This window comes from Osmia bicornis, unplaced genomic scaffold (genome assembly GCF_907164935.1).
Source record: "Osmia bicornis bicornis unplaced genomic scaffold, iOsmBic2.1, whole genome shotgun sequence".
NCBI lineage: Eukaryota > Metazoa > Arthropoda > Insecta > Hymenoptera > Megachilidae > Osmia > Osmia bicornis.
Window position 1 is genome coordinate 53254 of NW_025791102.1, and position 14369 is coordinate 67622.

The 14369-nt window shown below is 50.3% G+C and overlaps 1 protein-coding gene across 1 annotated transcript; it reads left to right on the forward strand.

Annotated features, from left to right (window-relative positions):
* Positions 1–4444: 4444 nt before the first annotated feature.
* Positions 4445–9261, forward strand: LOC114881524. The gene is made up of 5 exons (XM_046289461.1): positions 4445–4833; positions 5020–6248; positions 6379–6596; positions 6704–7088; positions 7286–9261. The coding sequence occupies exons 1-5, from the start codon at positions 4445–4447 to the stop codon at positions 9259–9261; spliced, it is 4197 nt and encodes a 1398-aa protein (XP_046145417.1).
* Positions 9262–14369: the final 5108 nt, after the last annotated feature.

Genomic DNA, 14369 nt, shown 5'->3' on the forward strand with positions numbered 1-14369 from the left:
GAGCGGCAGGCAATCGCTGTGGCTGGGGACCCTGCGAGGGGTAGTCCCTCACCCTTGAGCCCCACTTTCGAGACACGCGCTTCGGCACACTCCCCTCGCTTTCTCGCCTCCCCTCGATCGAAGCAGGGGTCTCGTGGTCGTCTTCAACAAAGCCCGGCAACCCAAAACTTATCAAGCCTTCGATGAAAGGACCTAATCAAGTCAACATTAATAACGTGAATAAATTACAATTAAATCAATTGCACTCACTGATCAATAACGGTGAAGGGTGTTGACTTAATAAAGCATAGACCAGACTTTCGATTATATCAGATCCTATTTGCTGTGGAAGTATAGAATCAAGGCTCCCCTGGAGGCGGGGGTTACAGAATACGTCTCCAGCCTCCCTAGCCTGTCATTAAAGGCGACTTAAAAGGCACCGCGCGTTTAGCCCCGCTACATAGGCAGCAACAAGCCGACATGCACGGACGAGGCCTGTTCGCATCCCTTCCGACACCGGTTGATGGGTGACTCGTTGACCCTGTTCCGGCCGCTACCTGTGAGTGGGTGACGTAATCCGCTCATCACCTGCTTGTACGTGCCTCTTAACCGCCTGACGAGGCGCCTTAATACTTCTAACTCTCACGTCTAATCTTAAATTCCAATCTTGATAACACAATTCTAAGTTACGCTCCATTTTCCGAACACCTACTTCTCTCTCTGGAAACAAATTTTGAAAGCAATCCGCACCAACTTTCTCTCCCGGAAATTGTATCTAATTACCTCCGTATTTAATGATAAGTTTAAAATGCAAGGTTTGACCCGTATCAACTTTCAATTATAATATTATCGCCGTCTTCAACTGCGGATCACCAATTCTAGTTCCCTGCCAATTTTAGATTTTGTTGAACTTTGAACTCTATTACATTTTTCAAATTCCGTCTTAATCAATTTAATCAAATTTAATTTAAATCGCATTTTCTGCGGCGTACGATCTCCAATTAGCGCCCTTGAACCTCGGACGCGTTATGCTCGCGTCTCGACTCTCCTCCGGATCCCGACTCGCGGCTTCTTCTCTGATCTCCCCCCCAGCGCTCGTTCTTTGCGGCATCCCGTGCTTGATCTTTCCCTCTTGCTGTACCTGCTAGGCAGTGGAGCGAGATCGATCGGCCCGATTCTTCCTCTTGCTGGCCGACTCTCGACGAACCATGACCCTATCTACTCTATTTGTTTGGACCCTCCTGCTGTACGCGAATATGTAGCTCCCTCCATGCGGCATCTCCTACACACCCACTACACCTTGATAGTCAGGCACGGGTACTTTTCCGACATGACTCCCGCGCCCGTCAGCGTGCCCCTGCATATTTATTTTTTGTCAGCTACGCATCACGTGAACAATAAAACTCCGACTTCTTTATTTTCCTTATTATTTCCATTCTCCTTTGTCTCCTTCTGGTCGCTCGAGCAGGCCTCCTAGTTTATGCTACTGCCTTACTCTGCTTTACTGCTTCACTGTACTTTCACTCTATTACTCTATTGTTCCTTGCGAACTCGCACCTCTTTTACCCTACGTCGCCTCCTTTAGCGCCTTGCTCCTCATTGCCCGTTTATTCCCCATCACCTACTTTATCGCCTACCCTACCCGACACCTGGTACAGCTTAACTCCAAATGTACCGTAAGCCGCTTTACAAACTTTCCGCTTACAGCTGTTTCTAGCTGTTTTTCGTTGTTCTCTACCGTCCTTTTTCCCTATTCCTCCATTTATTTCTTTATTTATGTTTTTATTTCTCCACTATTTTCACCTCTTACATTCTGCTCAGGATCCACACCCATTCTTACTGTACACATCTGCTTTTACTTTTAAACTTTCAGTTTCTATGTGTTATGTTATCTTAATTCAAGATTCTCAGAACCCCCTTAATTTCACGTACAATTCTTCTCCTTGATCACCCATTTTAGCCTCCCCATAACTTTAGTTCTAAGATAACGAGCATTTATTCATCTACATCGCATCCGCACAAATTATATTTAATTACTTTTGGACTACGATTCCCGCGATCAACTCTACCCTCAATTTAAATTCAATTTAAAATCCAAATCCAGAACTCCTCCCGGGTCTCAAGTCTAACATCAACACAATTTCACGCCCCCAAATCATAAAGCTTAATTTGTCACTAATCTTAAATCCTGAAAACTTCTAGCTCTAACACATTTACTGTGGAAAACTACATCCCATCCTCCCCCGGAGGCAGGGGGTTAGAGAATACGTCCCCAGCCTCCTTGGCTTGTCGTAAAAGGCGACTAAAAAGGAACCGCGCGCGAAGCCCCTTCAGATCGGCAGCATCGGACCCTTCGTACACGAGCACGGATCGCTCGCACCCCCTTTAGACGCCGACCGACGGCTGACGCACTGACCCAGTTCCGGCCGCTACCTGCGAGCGGGTGACGTAATCCGTTCATCGCCCGCTTGTACGCGCCTCTCACCCGTCTAACGAGGCGCTTAAAACTGCAAGCTTTCGTGCTTAATCTAAAAATCCAAATTTCGCTAATCCAATTTTAATACATGCTACATTTTCCATACATCTACCTCTCTCTCAGATAATTAATTCTGAAAGCAATCTGCATCAACTTTCTTTCGCGAAAATTGTATTTAATTACCTTTAAAATTAATTTTCATGGCAAATTTAAAATTCAAGGTTTTGGTACGTATGAATTCTTAATTATAATATTAATGTGGTTCTTCAAACACGAAACATCAATTCTAGTTTTCTGTAAATTTTAGATTTTGATAAATTTTGAATTTTATTACATTTTAAATTTCCTTACATCAATTTGATTAAATTCAATTAAAATCGCATTAACATGACGCGCGATCCCCAATCAGTGACCACTAATCTCGGACGCATTACGCTCGCGTCTCGGCTCTCTCCCGGATTCCGACCCGCGGCTTCTTCTTTGATCCCCTCTCTCGCGCTCGCTCTTCACAGCATCCCGAGCTCGATCTTTCCCTCTCACTGTACCTGCCGGGCAGTGGATCGAGACCGGCCGGCCTGAACCTTCCTCTCGCTGGCCGACTCTCGGCGAACCGCGACCCTTCTTACTCTTCCCCTTAGGTTCTCTGATTGCATCCGCACTATACGTAGCGTTCCGCTTACGGTGCCCTTACACACATGTAGTGTAGAATTGAATGAACTGAATGGGTGGATGAATGCATGTGACAAACGACACGCGCGTTCCGAGCGCTACCGCGTGCTTTCGCATGAGCGTTCCTTCGTTCGAAAAATTTTTCGCGTCCTCTCCCACGCCCGGAATTCGCCCATCGAGAGATTTAGCTCACCCAAATGTGTGTTGCGGTCGATGGTGTCCAGGCAACCCAAGACTTCCTTTCGCTCGCCATCATGCGTGCGTTCCTCAGTGCGCGTAACCAATTCCAGGCCCGAAATCCGCCCATCGAGCGGCTTAGCTCACCCAAATGTGTGAAGCGGTCGCTGGTGTCCAGGCGGCTCGGGCTCTCCTTTCTCTCGCATTCATGCGAGCACTCCTTGGTTTTCGCGACCTCTCCCAGGCTGAGATCCGCCCATGGAGAGGCTTTGCTCACCCAAATGTGTGTTGCAATGATTCTGCAAGGATAATGCACAGTTCCGGCGGTGTGTACGCACAGCGGCTGTAGAGTGTCCACCAACGCACTCTATACCTTCTGTGGCTAAATGAAATCACCGTCGGTCGAAATAGTCTGCCTTATAAACGGAAGTGCGCTGGGGCTTACCCGCGAAGTTCTTGGACGACTGAACGCCTTTAGTTCGTCCGAGTCGGTCGATGTGTAAGCAACAGCGTGGCTACACAGAATGCTCTCCATTAAAGCCCTCTGGGGTTGCCGGAGGTATCTGTGGCCGATACGGAGCAAGTTTTTAGTGGGTATTGGGGTACTGTAACGATCCAACTCAGGGAAACTTGTTTTGGTATGTACCTTTGTGTCCCACACTGCCCGAGACCCCTCCTAACCCGACGGGTTCCTCGTTTACGTAAATGTATTTTCTTCCTGTCAAAATATTAAAAAAAAAAGTTAGGTTAGGTTACGTTAGGTTAGGTTAGGTTAGGTTAGGTTAGGTTAGGTTAGGTTAGGTTAGGTTCCATGGCCCGACGGCTGTCATGGTAACCGACGATGTAGACGTCGCGGAGAAAGAAGAGGCATTGTTTATATTTATTGATTATATTTCAATCAATAAATATTGTATATTATAGATCAATTTACATGTTCCTATAAGTTTTATAGTCGCGTACGTTATGTGTATTACAGAGTCTCATCGAATCGGTCGTAGCGTGTGACTATATTTCCGCCGATCGGCCCTACGTTGTTTCATTCATGATACTCCTTCTCTTTCTTTCGTGCTCTTCTTTTCTATGTCCGCCAGGAATCAAAATGTCGCTCGGCTCAAGCAAATTCATTTTGCTAGATGGTCACAGATGCGGCAACACCGCGTTAGTGCTTACGTGGACCATGACCGCTTTTCTACGATCGAAGAAGCTTATCTTCAGGTCGCGGCTCAGATGGCTCAGTACCAAGAGGACCTCGCGCAGGCGGGCCCCTCGCGTGGAGTACAACCCCCTCCAGAAACACCGGAAAAGCCGCAATTGCCAAAAATACAATTACCCACTTTCTCAGGAGACCCCTTAAAATGGGAGAGTTTTCGAGATCTTTTTAAGAGTCTCGTTCACAGCGTTCCCAACCTTCAGGATGTACGGAAATTGCTGTACCTTAAGTCGGCCTTGACCGGAGAAGCAGCGGAGGTCATCCAAAATACGCCCATCACCGATGCTGGATACCAAGGAGCCTGGGAGGACCTGGAGCAGCGGTACGGGAACTTGCGTCTTCTGTCTTTCGCGCACCACAGGGCCCTTCTTTCCTGCCCTCCCGCGCAACAACAGTCTGCCGCGGAATTGAAAAGGCTGTTAGATACATTCAAACAGTCGATTAGAGCGTACACTGCGCTGAAAAAACCGGTAGCTCAGTGGGACTAGTGGTTTGTTTATTTCTTAAGCCCAAAATTGTACAAAACCACGCACCTGGTCTGGGAGACCTCTCTAGCTGATAGCCGCGACGTACCGTCGTTCCGGCAGCTTTCTCTCTTTCTGGAAAATCGCATCCAAGCGTTGGATGCTGCTCAGGAGGCCGACCCAGTGTTGCATCCCGCGACATCCAAAGGTGTTCCGGCTAAAACAAAAAGGGAGGCGCCTGTAAAACGCACTAATGTAGCAGTCTTAGCTGCTTCGGCAAAGAGTCCCGCCCCTCGTAAGTGCCCCTCGTGTGCTGGAAATCATAACTTTGCTTATTGTTCAAAGCTAAAGGCGCTTCCACCTCGGCGCCGGAAGGAGCGAGCCCAGCAACTACAGGCGTGCTTTAATTGCTTGACCGTTGGCCACGACTTAACCAAGTGCCCGTCAAGCCAAGTCTGCTTAGCTTGTGGCCACAAGCACCATACGCTGCTCCATGATGCGATGCCGAGTCCCACGAAGAATACGCCCGCGAACGTCGGAGACATTTCGACATCGCAAACTTCAACGGCCTCCACCGAAACAGAAGAGAAGGGCGCGGCCGCTTCCTTTGCCTGTTCAGCTACCACTCGACCCGCCGCACTATTAGCGACGGCCAAGGTGAAGGTGGAGGCACCATCAGGAGAACTTCTCGAGGTCAGAGCCTTGTTGGACACCGGTTCGGACACGTCGCTTGTATCCGCTTGGGTAGCTCAAGCACTCCGTTTGCCACGGCGGGCGGTCAGCGTCGCCATCTCAGGAGTTCAAGAGAATGAAAGCGGAGTGGCGAAAAGTGAGGTTTCTCTTTCCTTACGCTCTCGTCTGGACCCCAGCTTTCATTTGTCGGTTCGAGCGTTGGTGCTGCGGAAACTTACTGCGTTACTTCCCGCTCGAGCAGTGCACTCACAATCCTGGCTGCATCTTCAAGGAGTGACTCTTGCGGATCCGGAATACGGAGTACCCTCTCGTATTGACTTAATCCTGGGAGCTGATATTTGTGGAGTTTTGTTACAGGACGAGTCGCGGGTCGGGCCGGTTGGCACACCGACGGCGAGGCGCACTCCTTTCGGGTGGGTGTTGATGGGCCCAGTCTCCGACACCAAAGGTCAAGGCAGCAAGGCGGTCGTCCACAGCCTTCACTGCCAAACGGACGACTCAACCAATAGGCTGCTTCGACGCTTTTGGGAGGTCGAAGAGCTACACGAGCAGCCTCCGTTATCACTAGAGGAACGGGAATGTGAGCGGCACTTTCGAGAGACACATTCTCGGGACGAAACAGGCCGCTATTCGGTACACCTACCTTTCAAATTGGATCCAAGCCTTGCCCTGAAGTCCTGCAGATCAACGGCGCTAAAGTTGCTGCTCAGCTGTGAGCGCAGGTTGGCATCCAACGATGCTGTTCTCGCAGTTCATGGAGGAATACGCAGCCTTGGACCACATGGAGGCGGTACCGGAGTCTGCGGTTCAGGATCCAGCTTACTATCTACCGCACCATGCCGTGGTGAAGCGATACGACTCTAGCGGCAAATCAGGGTCGTCTTCAACGCCTCCTTTCGCACCGCCACTGGATCCTCTCTCAACGACTGTTTGATGCCTGGACCGAAACTACAGTCAGACCTCTGGATGATTCTAACACGATGGCGCTTATTTCGAGTGGTATTTACCTCGGATATTGTTAAAATGTTCCGACAGATTCGGGTACACCACACGGATGCGGATTGGACCAGGATACTTTGGCGCTCCAGACCCGATCAACCTGTACAGGACTTCAGGCTCAAGACCGTCACCTATGGCACAGCCTGTGCACCCTTCCTAGCGCTGAGGGTGTTGGTCCAACTTGCTGAAGATGAGGAGGAGCGTTTCCCGCTGGGAGCGGTCGCAATTCGTCGGCATTCGTATGTGGACGACATTCTTGCCGGAGCCGACGACGAGAAAGCAGCCCTCGAATTGAGACGACAGGTTATCTCCATCCTGCAGTCGGGAGGGTTCGATCTGAGCAAATGGGCATCGAATAAGCCAAGCTTGCAGGAAGCGGAAGAATTTCAAACGTGCGTGTTCCAGGACTACCCTGGAGTCAGTACCTTGGGGGTCGTCTGGAGGCCAAACACGGACACCTTCTCTTTGCGTGTTCTTCCACCTCTCAATGAGCCCACGCGATACACTAAAATGCGTATCCTATCGGAAGTAGCCAGCCTCTTCGATCCTTTGGGATGGGCGGCCCCTGTTTTATTTTGGAAAAGATTCTTATGCAGGATCTTTGGATAATTGGCGCAGAATGGGATGAGGACTTACCTGAGCAACTACTTTCCGCATGGGAAACATTCCGAAGCAAGCTGAGCCAACTCGACGCTTTGGCAATTCCTCGCTGGACGAATTACTCGGCGGACATTGCGCAACTGGAGCTGCACGGGTTCTGCGATGCCTCCCAGCGAGCCTATGCAGCCGTCGTCTACCTGCGAGTGTCCAGGGGAGAGTCCAGCGTGGCCACACTGCTTGTGGCAAAAACCAAGGTGGCACCGGTCAAGGCACTTAGCATACCACGACTGGAACTGTGCGGCGCGGTGCTACTTTCCAAACTAATAGCGGAAGTACAAAAGGGATTGATCTTACCAGCAACCATCACGGCTTGGACGGACTCCAGCGTTACCCTCCACTGGATAAAAGGGCATGCCTCAACCTGGAAGCCCTTTGTTGCCCACAGGGTTGCCACCGTGCAGTCCAATGTTCCGCCTCAAAATTGGAGGCACGTGGCAACCAAAAACAACCCGGCGGATTTGGCTACCAGAGGGATAACGCCGTCGGAGCTCCTGTCGTCGCATCTATGGTGGAGTGGACCCTCTTGGCTCGTCGACTCCCCAGATCTGTGGCCTGCATCACCTCTAGGAAAGGTCGAAGAGGCGGACTTGGAGAGGGGCCGAGCACAAATCTACCTGGCAAAGGAAAACGAGGAGAACGATCTCCTATCAAGGTTTTCAAGTTTAACACGCTTAACGGCAGTGATTGCTCTCTGCTCTAGATTTCATCGACTTACCAGGAAGCTGAACACCGAAACCGGGTTTATCCGGGCTTCGGAGCGAGACGCTGCTCTACGGATCGCTATCGGGCTAGCTCAGAAGTCCGATTTCCAATCAGAGGTCGACCAGCTTCAACAGAGCAAGGAGGTACGGCGATCTTCCGCTCTTAGGGCCTTGAAGCCCTTCCTGGATGACCAAGGACTACTACGCGTCGGGGGCCGCCTCGACCTAGCCTCTATTCCCTACAACGAGAGGCACCCTTACATCATCGGGAAGAAGAATGCTTTGGCTACTCTTTTGGTTCGAGATGCCCATCTCCGCACCTTGCACGGAGGACCGCAACTCACCAGGAGCATGCTGGCGCGACGCTACTGGATAATCCATGGCCGTTCGTTGGTGAGAGACGTCATTAAAGGGTGCGTAAAATGTGCTCGCTACAGTGGTAGGCCGACCACGCAGCTGATGGCCCCCTTACCGCTCGAGCGCATCACTCCTCGGCGACCCTTTCTTTCCACCGGGGTGGACTATGCCGGACCGGTGAAGCTGCGGACATCACCAGGAAGAGGACACAAATCCTACAAGGGATATATAGCGCTGTTCATTTGCCTTACTACACGCGCATTTCATCTTGAAGCTGTCTCAGATCTTACCTCTGCCTCATTCCTAGCCGCTTTTCGCAGGTTCGTCAGTCGCAGAGGTCGCTGCGCCACCATGTTGCGCGATAATGGGACCGTTTTCCACGGAGCGGACCGGGAGTTGCGCAACATGTTCCGCGGCGCCTCCGCCTTTTACTTAGACGCTGCAGCTTCGTTGGCAGCCGATGGCACGGACTGGAGCTTCATCCCTCCGTATGCTCCGCACTTCGGGGGCCTATGGGAGGCAGGAGTTAGAACGGTTAAGCACCACCTACTGAGAATCGTCGAAAACGCTACGCTTACCTTCGAGGAGATGACAACGCTCTTGTGCCAGGTGGAAGCATGCGTAAATTCACGGCCGCTACATCCACTTTCCGACGACCCCTCGGACCTGTCGGCATTAACACCCGGACACTTTTTAATCGGTGAACCCACTTGTATCGTTCCGGATCCAGAATCCGAATCGCATAATATTTCTCTTATTTCGCGTTGGCGACAAATTTCTATATTACGTTCTCACTTTTGGCACAGGTGGAGGCGGGAATATCTGCAAAGCCTTCAGCAGCTTCCCAAATGGCGTCAGCAGAAGGAGAACCTGTAGCTGGGCACACTAGTGTTACTACGCGACGAATTGCAACCTCCGGCAAAATGGCCGCTGGGCCGAGTCGAAGCCCTTCATCCAGGGCCAGATGGACGAGTGAGAGTAGCCACCTTGAGAACTATTAGCGGTTCTGTCACCAGACCAATAGTCAAGTTGTGCCCCCTCCCGGTGTCTTCTGCTGACGTCACTTCATCTGCTTCGACGTAATTTTCCGTTTGGAATTTTTCCATGCGTTTAAAAATTTATATAGTTTATGGCGGGCGGTTTGCTGCCATAGTCGATTCAATCGTATATTTCTTTTCTTTATACTTTATATTTTAAGGTTACTTATAACGTTCTTTTTTTATATAATTACTTACCTTTGTATTATATTAGTTGTAAGTCTTTTCACCTTTATACACTTAAAACTACACACTTGTTCAACGGTCTGATGCGCGTAACTATACTGGACGCTTTAAGGTTATATATGGGCCAGGTTTCTTTGAAGCAGTGCGTGCTTCTTTGCCGTCCAAAGAAGGCGGGCGGTATGTTCAAGCGTCGAACGTTAAAGCTTGAAATTTCTAGAAGCTAGATCGCTTCGTCTCAGCTGTTCGTTCCGTCGACCTCCAGCGATCTCACTCGCTCCGTTAATTATCTACATCTGTATACTTATTAAATTGATTATATTTGGAGTGTTTTCGTTACATATTATATATACACATATGTTGATAGTAATTTTGATCTATTGTAGTGTAGTTAAGTTTTCTTGTACCTTTATATTATGATTTAGTAGCAATATGGTTGTATGTGGGGTTTATTAGTGATTGTTTATTATTGATTAGTTTTCACCACGCGCTGTATTGCATCGACTTACCTGTATCAGTATTAATATTAATACCATACTTATCGGAGCGGTATTATAATCCAGTAACCATCTAATCTACTCAATTTATAACTATTTGAATTGTTTGATCTGCCTTATGGTTTATGCCGATTTAGGTCTCATGTGCTCCCCATATTATATCAGATGGGTATTCTCTTCTCCTGTTATCCGTTAATTACACTCTACCTCCACTTCCATTGGCTGGCGCTAGGGCTTTCTGCAAATAGACTAGGATTATGTTGCATTTTACATTTAATACTATGGTTAATTTCGGATGATAACAGTTCTGTCTCTTCCTACTATTCTCATTATGAGGTATATGTTGCTACTTATCTTTATTGATGATTTGCTCGCAATAATTTCTAATTGTTTTTTATTGCCTTCATTTGATCATTGATTGTACTCCATCATGTTTGCTTGCCAACCACGTTGAGGTTGTGGTCGCGTAAATGTTCCTGCAAGTAAATTTAAGTCCCTTAATAGTTTCAATGAATGGTTTCAATTATTAGTATTACATTACGCTCACCTATTTATTTCCTTCCCAGCTTACTTTCTGGTTATACCCTATATTCTATATTTTATACTGTACCTTATTTACCTTTACCTCTGATAATAATTAGTAGCATTCTATGTTATGTTATGTTTGCGTCTCTTCTCTCATGGCTGGCTTGCTATTTGCTATCTGTCTGGCGACTTTATTTTACATCACGGTTCACATCCTTGGTTTATTTCATTTCAAATTTATGGTTTATCTTGAGTTTAATTTTATGTGATTATATTGTGCGCTAGTGTTGAATGTTAAATATTCCTCTTCTGCGATTTGGCTGCTCGGCTGTATGCATGTATGTTTGACGTTTTAGGTTTTGGAGGTTTTGTTGGTCATTTGCTTATGTCCAGTGCACATATGCTCGCTTGCCTACTTGCGTGCAATACTACTTATGTTTACTTCACAGTTTCTCACGTTCTCATATTGCTTACTGTTTCTTTTACTGTTAACTATTGATTAACTGCTCTATTGCATTAGATGCATTAGATGCATATATATATTTATTTCCCGTTGTATTTGTGATTTGATTTAACCAGTTTTAGTATGTTTAGTATGTTTAGTATGCTTATTATGACAGCTGTTGCTCTATTCTATTCATGGGCTCCATGTGTTTATTAACTCCTATTCATTATTCATTATTTATTTATTCATTCACTCATTCATTTATTCATTTATTTATTCATGTATTCTTTACTCATTATTTATTCAGTATTTATCGTTGCATATTTGGGGCATTCGAAGCGCTACTTGAAGCGCTATGCTTGTCATGAGCGTGTGTGTATGTGTGTAAAGTATGTATGGGACAGGTCATCGAGGGTTGCAGCCTACCAAGATGTGGCACAGTCAACCGGGGAAAGGACTCGCCCCGGGCCCTGGCTGTGCTGAAGAGCAAGCCCTGTTAAAACAGGTGAACACATGGCGCGACCACCCGTTGAGCAGGAGCTCCGGTTCCTGGTCGTGGCCGAAGAAAAATGGCCTGTCCTCGTGGAAGGTCAGGTGGGCGTGATGACTGCAAGGATAAGCCACATCATCATTATCAACCAACCATGGTGGACGAAGATGGACACGGACAGCCGTGGAGATACGATGTCCCGGTTCCTGGCCGTGTCGAAGAGCAAGCTCCTGCCCTGGCAGGTGAACACATGGCGCGACTACCCGGAATGGGCTTACTTCGGTTCCTGGTCGTGGGCGAAGAAAAATCCTGTGCCTTACCGTACAGGTTGAAAATGTCCTACCGCTGGATCGGAGGTGCAACGGCGTGGATCCGCAGATGCCCCATGTGCCTAGCGCATGGCGTTTTTGCGGGCGACCGCAATAACGCGAAATGCGTTGAAGTGCCGAAGCGTCGTTGTGGCTATACGCTGGTATTCCTTTATGAATTCTAACGATTGAAAAGGGGCCGGCGGCCCACGTTAGGGGAGAGGTTTTAATGGGTAGTATGTGCAGGCTCGGGAGTGCCCACTCTGGACTGCCCGTCTAGGTCGCCCCTTCAGGGCTGTGGCCTACTCTTGGGCTAAACTCAACCCTTAAGGGTTGGGTTGCCAGGTTGCCCCCTTCTGGCGTTGCCTCTTTGGGTTTGCCCTCACCTCACGGGCGCCAGGCTGCCCCTTCAGGGCGGACATGAGTCCCACACTGCCCGGGTCCCCTCTAGCCGAATCGATGAAAAGGGGAACCAACCCGCGCGTGTGCAAACGCATTTCCTCTTCCAACTGAACCAAACAAAAATAAAAAAAAAGGTTTCAGGGGGACCCACGGACCTGGCCAAGTGTACTGGCTGGACGCGGAGGTGGTACCCCGACGTGGCGCGTCCCCAGGTGGCGGATAGGGGAATGCTCGCCATGCACTTTTCGGAGTGCATGGAGGGTAGGAGTGAAATAAAATAGCTTCCGCGGACCAAACACCAAGGGAAGGAAAACCCATCAAAACCACCCCTGCGACTGGGGGATAGAATACAGACACGGTAACCCCTGCCTGTCGTACAATGCGACTGAAAGGGGGGCGATTGTTGCAGTCGAAGTAGCCTCGCAGATGACCCAGGGCGATGCCGGTGGGATCTACGAATCCTGGCAGGGCCTCCCTTGCCGGTAAGGCCTGGGTCGGAGAGGCGAAAAGGTGGCTGCACGGTCGTTCAGTTCTCCAGGGGCCAGGCTGCGTGGCGGTCGGGTGCGGGTAGCGAAACCGGAGTGCCCAAGCAATTACACCGTAACCCAGTGGTCCCGTCTCGCTGGAACGGGGGGCTTGCCTTCATTGGCCGGCCTGCGAGGATGACAACCGCTATAAAAAATCTCTAGCCCCAAGCTGCGGTACGCGGTGATGAGGGCCACCCTTGAGTCAGCGCCAGGGGTGGCTGATAGGTGCATCAGTCTCTAGCGGCCAACCCCGGGGTATCTGGCGACCCCCCGGGTGTACTAGCCTTACCCGGGTAAGGCGGCGCTGCCCGGGTGGACCCACCGACCGACCCACTCGTGGGAACGCTATGGAGGACTTGAAACTAAAAACGCCAACAACTACAACAAACACTGGACGGGACGTACCGACAACGACTGCGGCTGTTCAACACGACGCGAGACGGGAAACGGGCGCGGAGGATATGGCGCAGCCCAACACTAGCAGGGTAACGGATGCGCGCCGCCCATCCGTCCGGTTAACTAGGGCGGATGTGGAGTGGCCTCCCCTAAGGCCGGTACGAGGAGGGACCGGAGTTTCCCCGGCGGCCTCTGATGCAGCCGCATCCAGAGAGAGTGAGGTGGACATGGACTCGGACGAGTCACTCTCCTCGGCAGTATCTCTGGAGGCACGGCACATGAGCAAGAGTTGTCGCCCGCCGACCACGGGCCATTACGTGTGGCTCGCGGCGGCTAAGCAGAGAGTCCTGGATGTCCAGCGCCGGGAACTTGACCTGGTGGAGGAGAGGAGGGTGCTCGATCCTAACGAGGACCCTATAGAACCCAGTCGGGGTAGCAGGTCCCTCCCGGAACCTGAGGACCTGGCGGAGGAGGTCAAGAATGTCACCACACGCGACCTTATTGCGCAGTCCTTGGAGTTCTGTCGCGACATCGACGAGGTCGCGGGCGTCTCCAAGGGGCTGAAAGGGACATTTGTTCGCAAGCTGAGGATGGCCTCCCGCTACCTTAAGGCCATCCACACGGAAGCGGGAATCAGGGCTGCTCCTGCCAGGGCCGATAAAGAGGTGAAGGAGCTTCGCGAACAGCTGAAGCTGTGGGAGGAACAAGTGGCTGCCCAGGAGGCGAAAATCAACATCCTGCAAAATAGCCTGGCAGATATTACGTACAGGGTCGCTGCCACAGAGGTGCCGGAGCCCAAAAGATCGGCGAGGCCCGGCTCGCCGTTGTCTGGCGAAGAGGCGGGCAGGAAAAGGAGGAAGGACACAGTCGAAGCTTTCGACTTACCGTTTTGCCCGCCTGAATGTCCCGTGGTGTAAGTCCCAATCCCAGCTGCTGCACCTGGAAAAGAGGAGGGGGAGGTTGGTGGCCTCAAGCCCGACCTGATGAGGGGATTTACGGCTCTCCTCGAAAAGGGCCTGTCGGGGCTCCGTGCGGAGTTCAAAGCCGCTATTACAGCCGTCCAGCCCCCGCCTAAGAGGGCGGAGCATGTTAAGGGCGGAGCTGCGGCTGCAACCATCCCCACTGCATCTAGGAAGGAAGCTGAGCGGCGGGTGCGGAATAGGACACTGCCTGC

Excerpts from the sequence above, each read along its gene's own strand:
- LOC114881524 (XM_046289461.1), top strand. The coding sequence starts at position 4,445 with ATGCGGCAACACCGCGTTAGTGCTTACGTGGACCATGACCGCTTTTCT. Across the intron at positions 4,834-5,019 it reads TGGGAGGACCTGGAGCAGCG|CCCAAAATTGTACAAAACCA; the intron begins GTACGGGAACTT and ends TTATTTCTTAAG. Across the intron at positions 6,597-6,703 it reads TGGATCCTCTCTCAACGACT|ATTCGGGTACACCACACGGA; the intron begins GTTTGATGCCTG and ends ATGTTCCGACAG.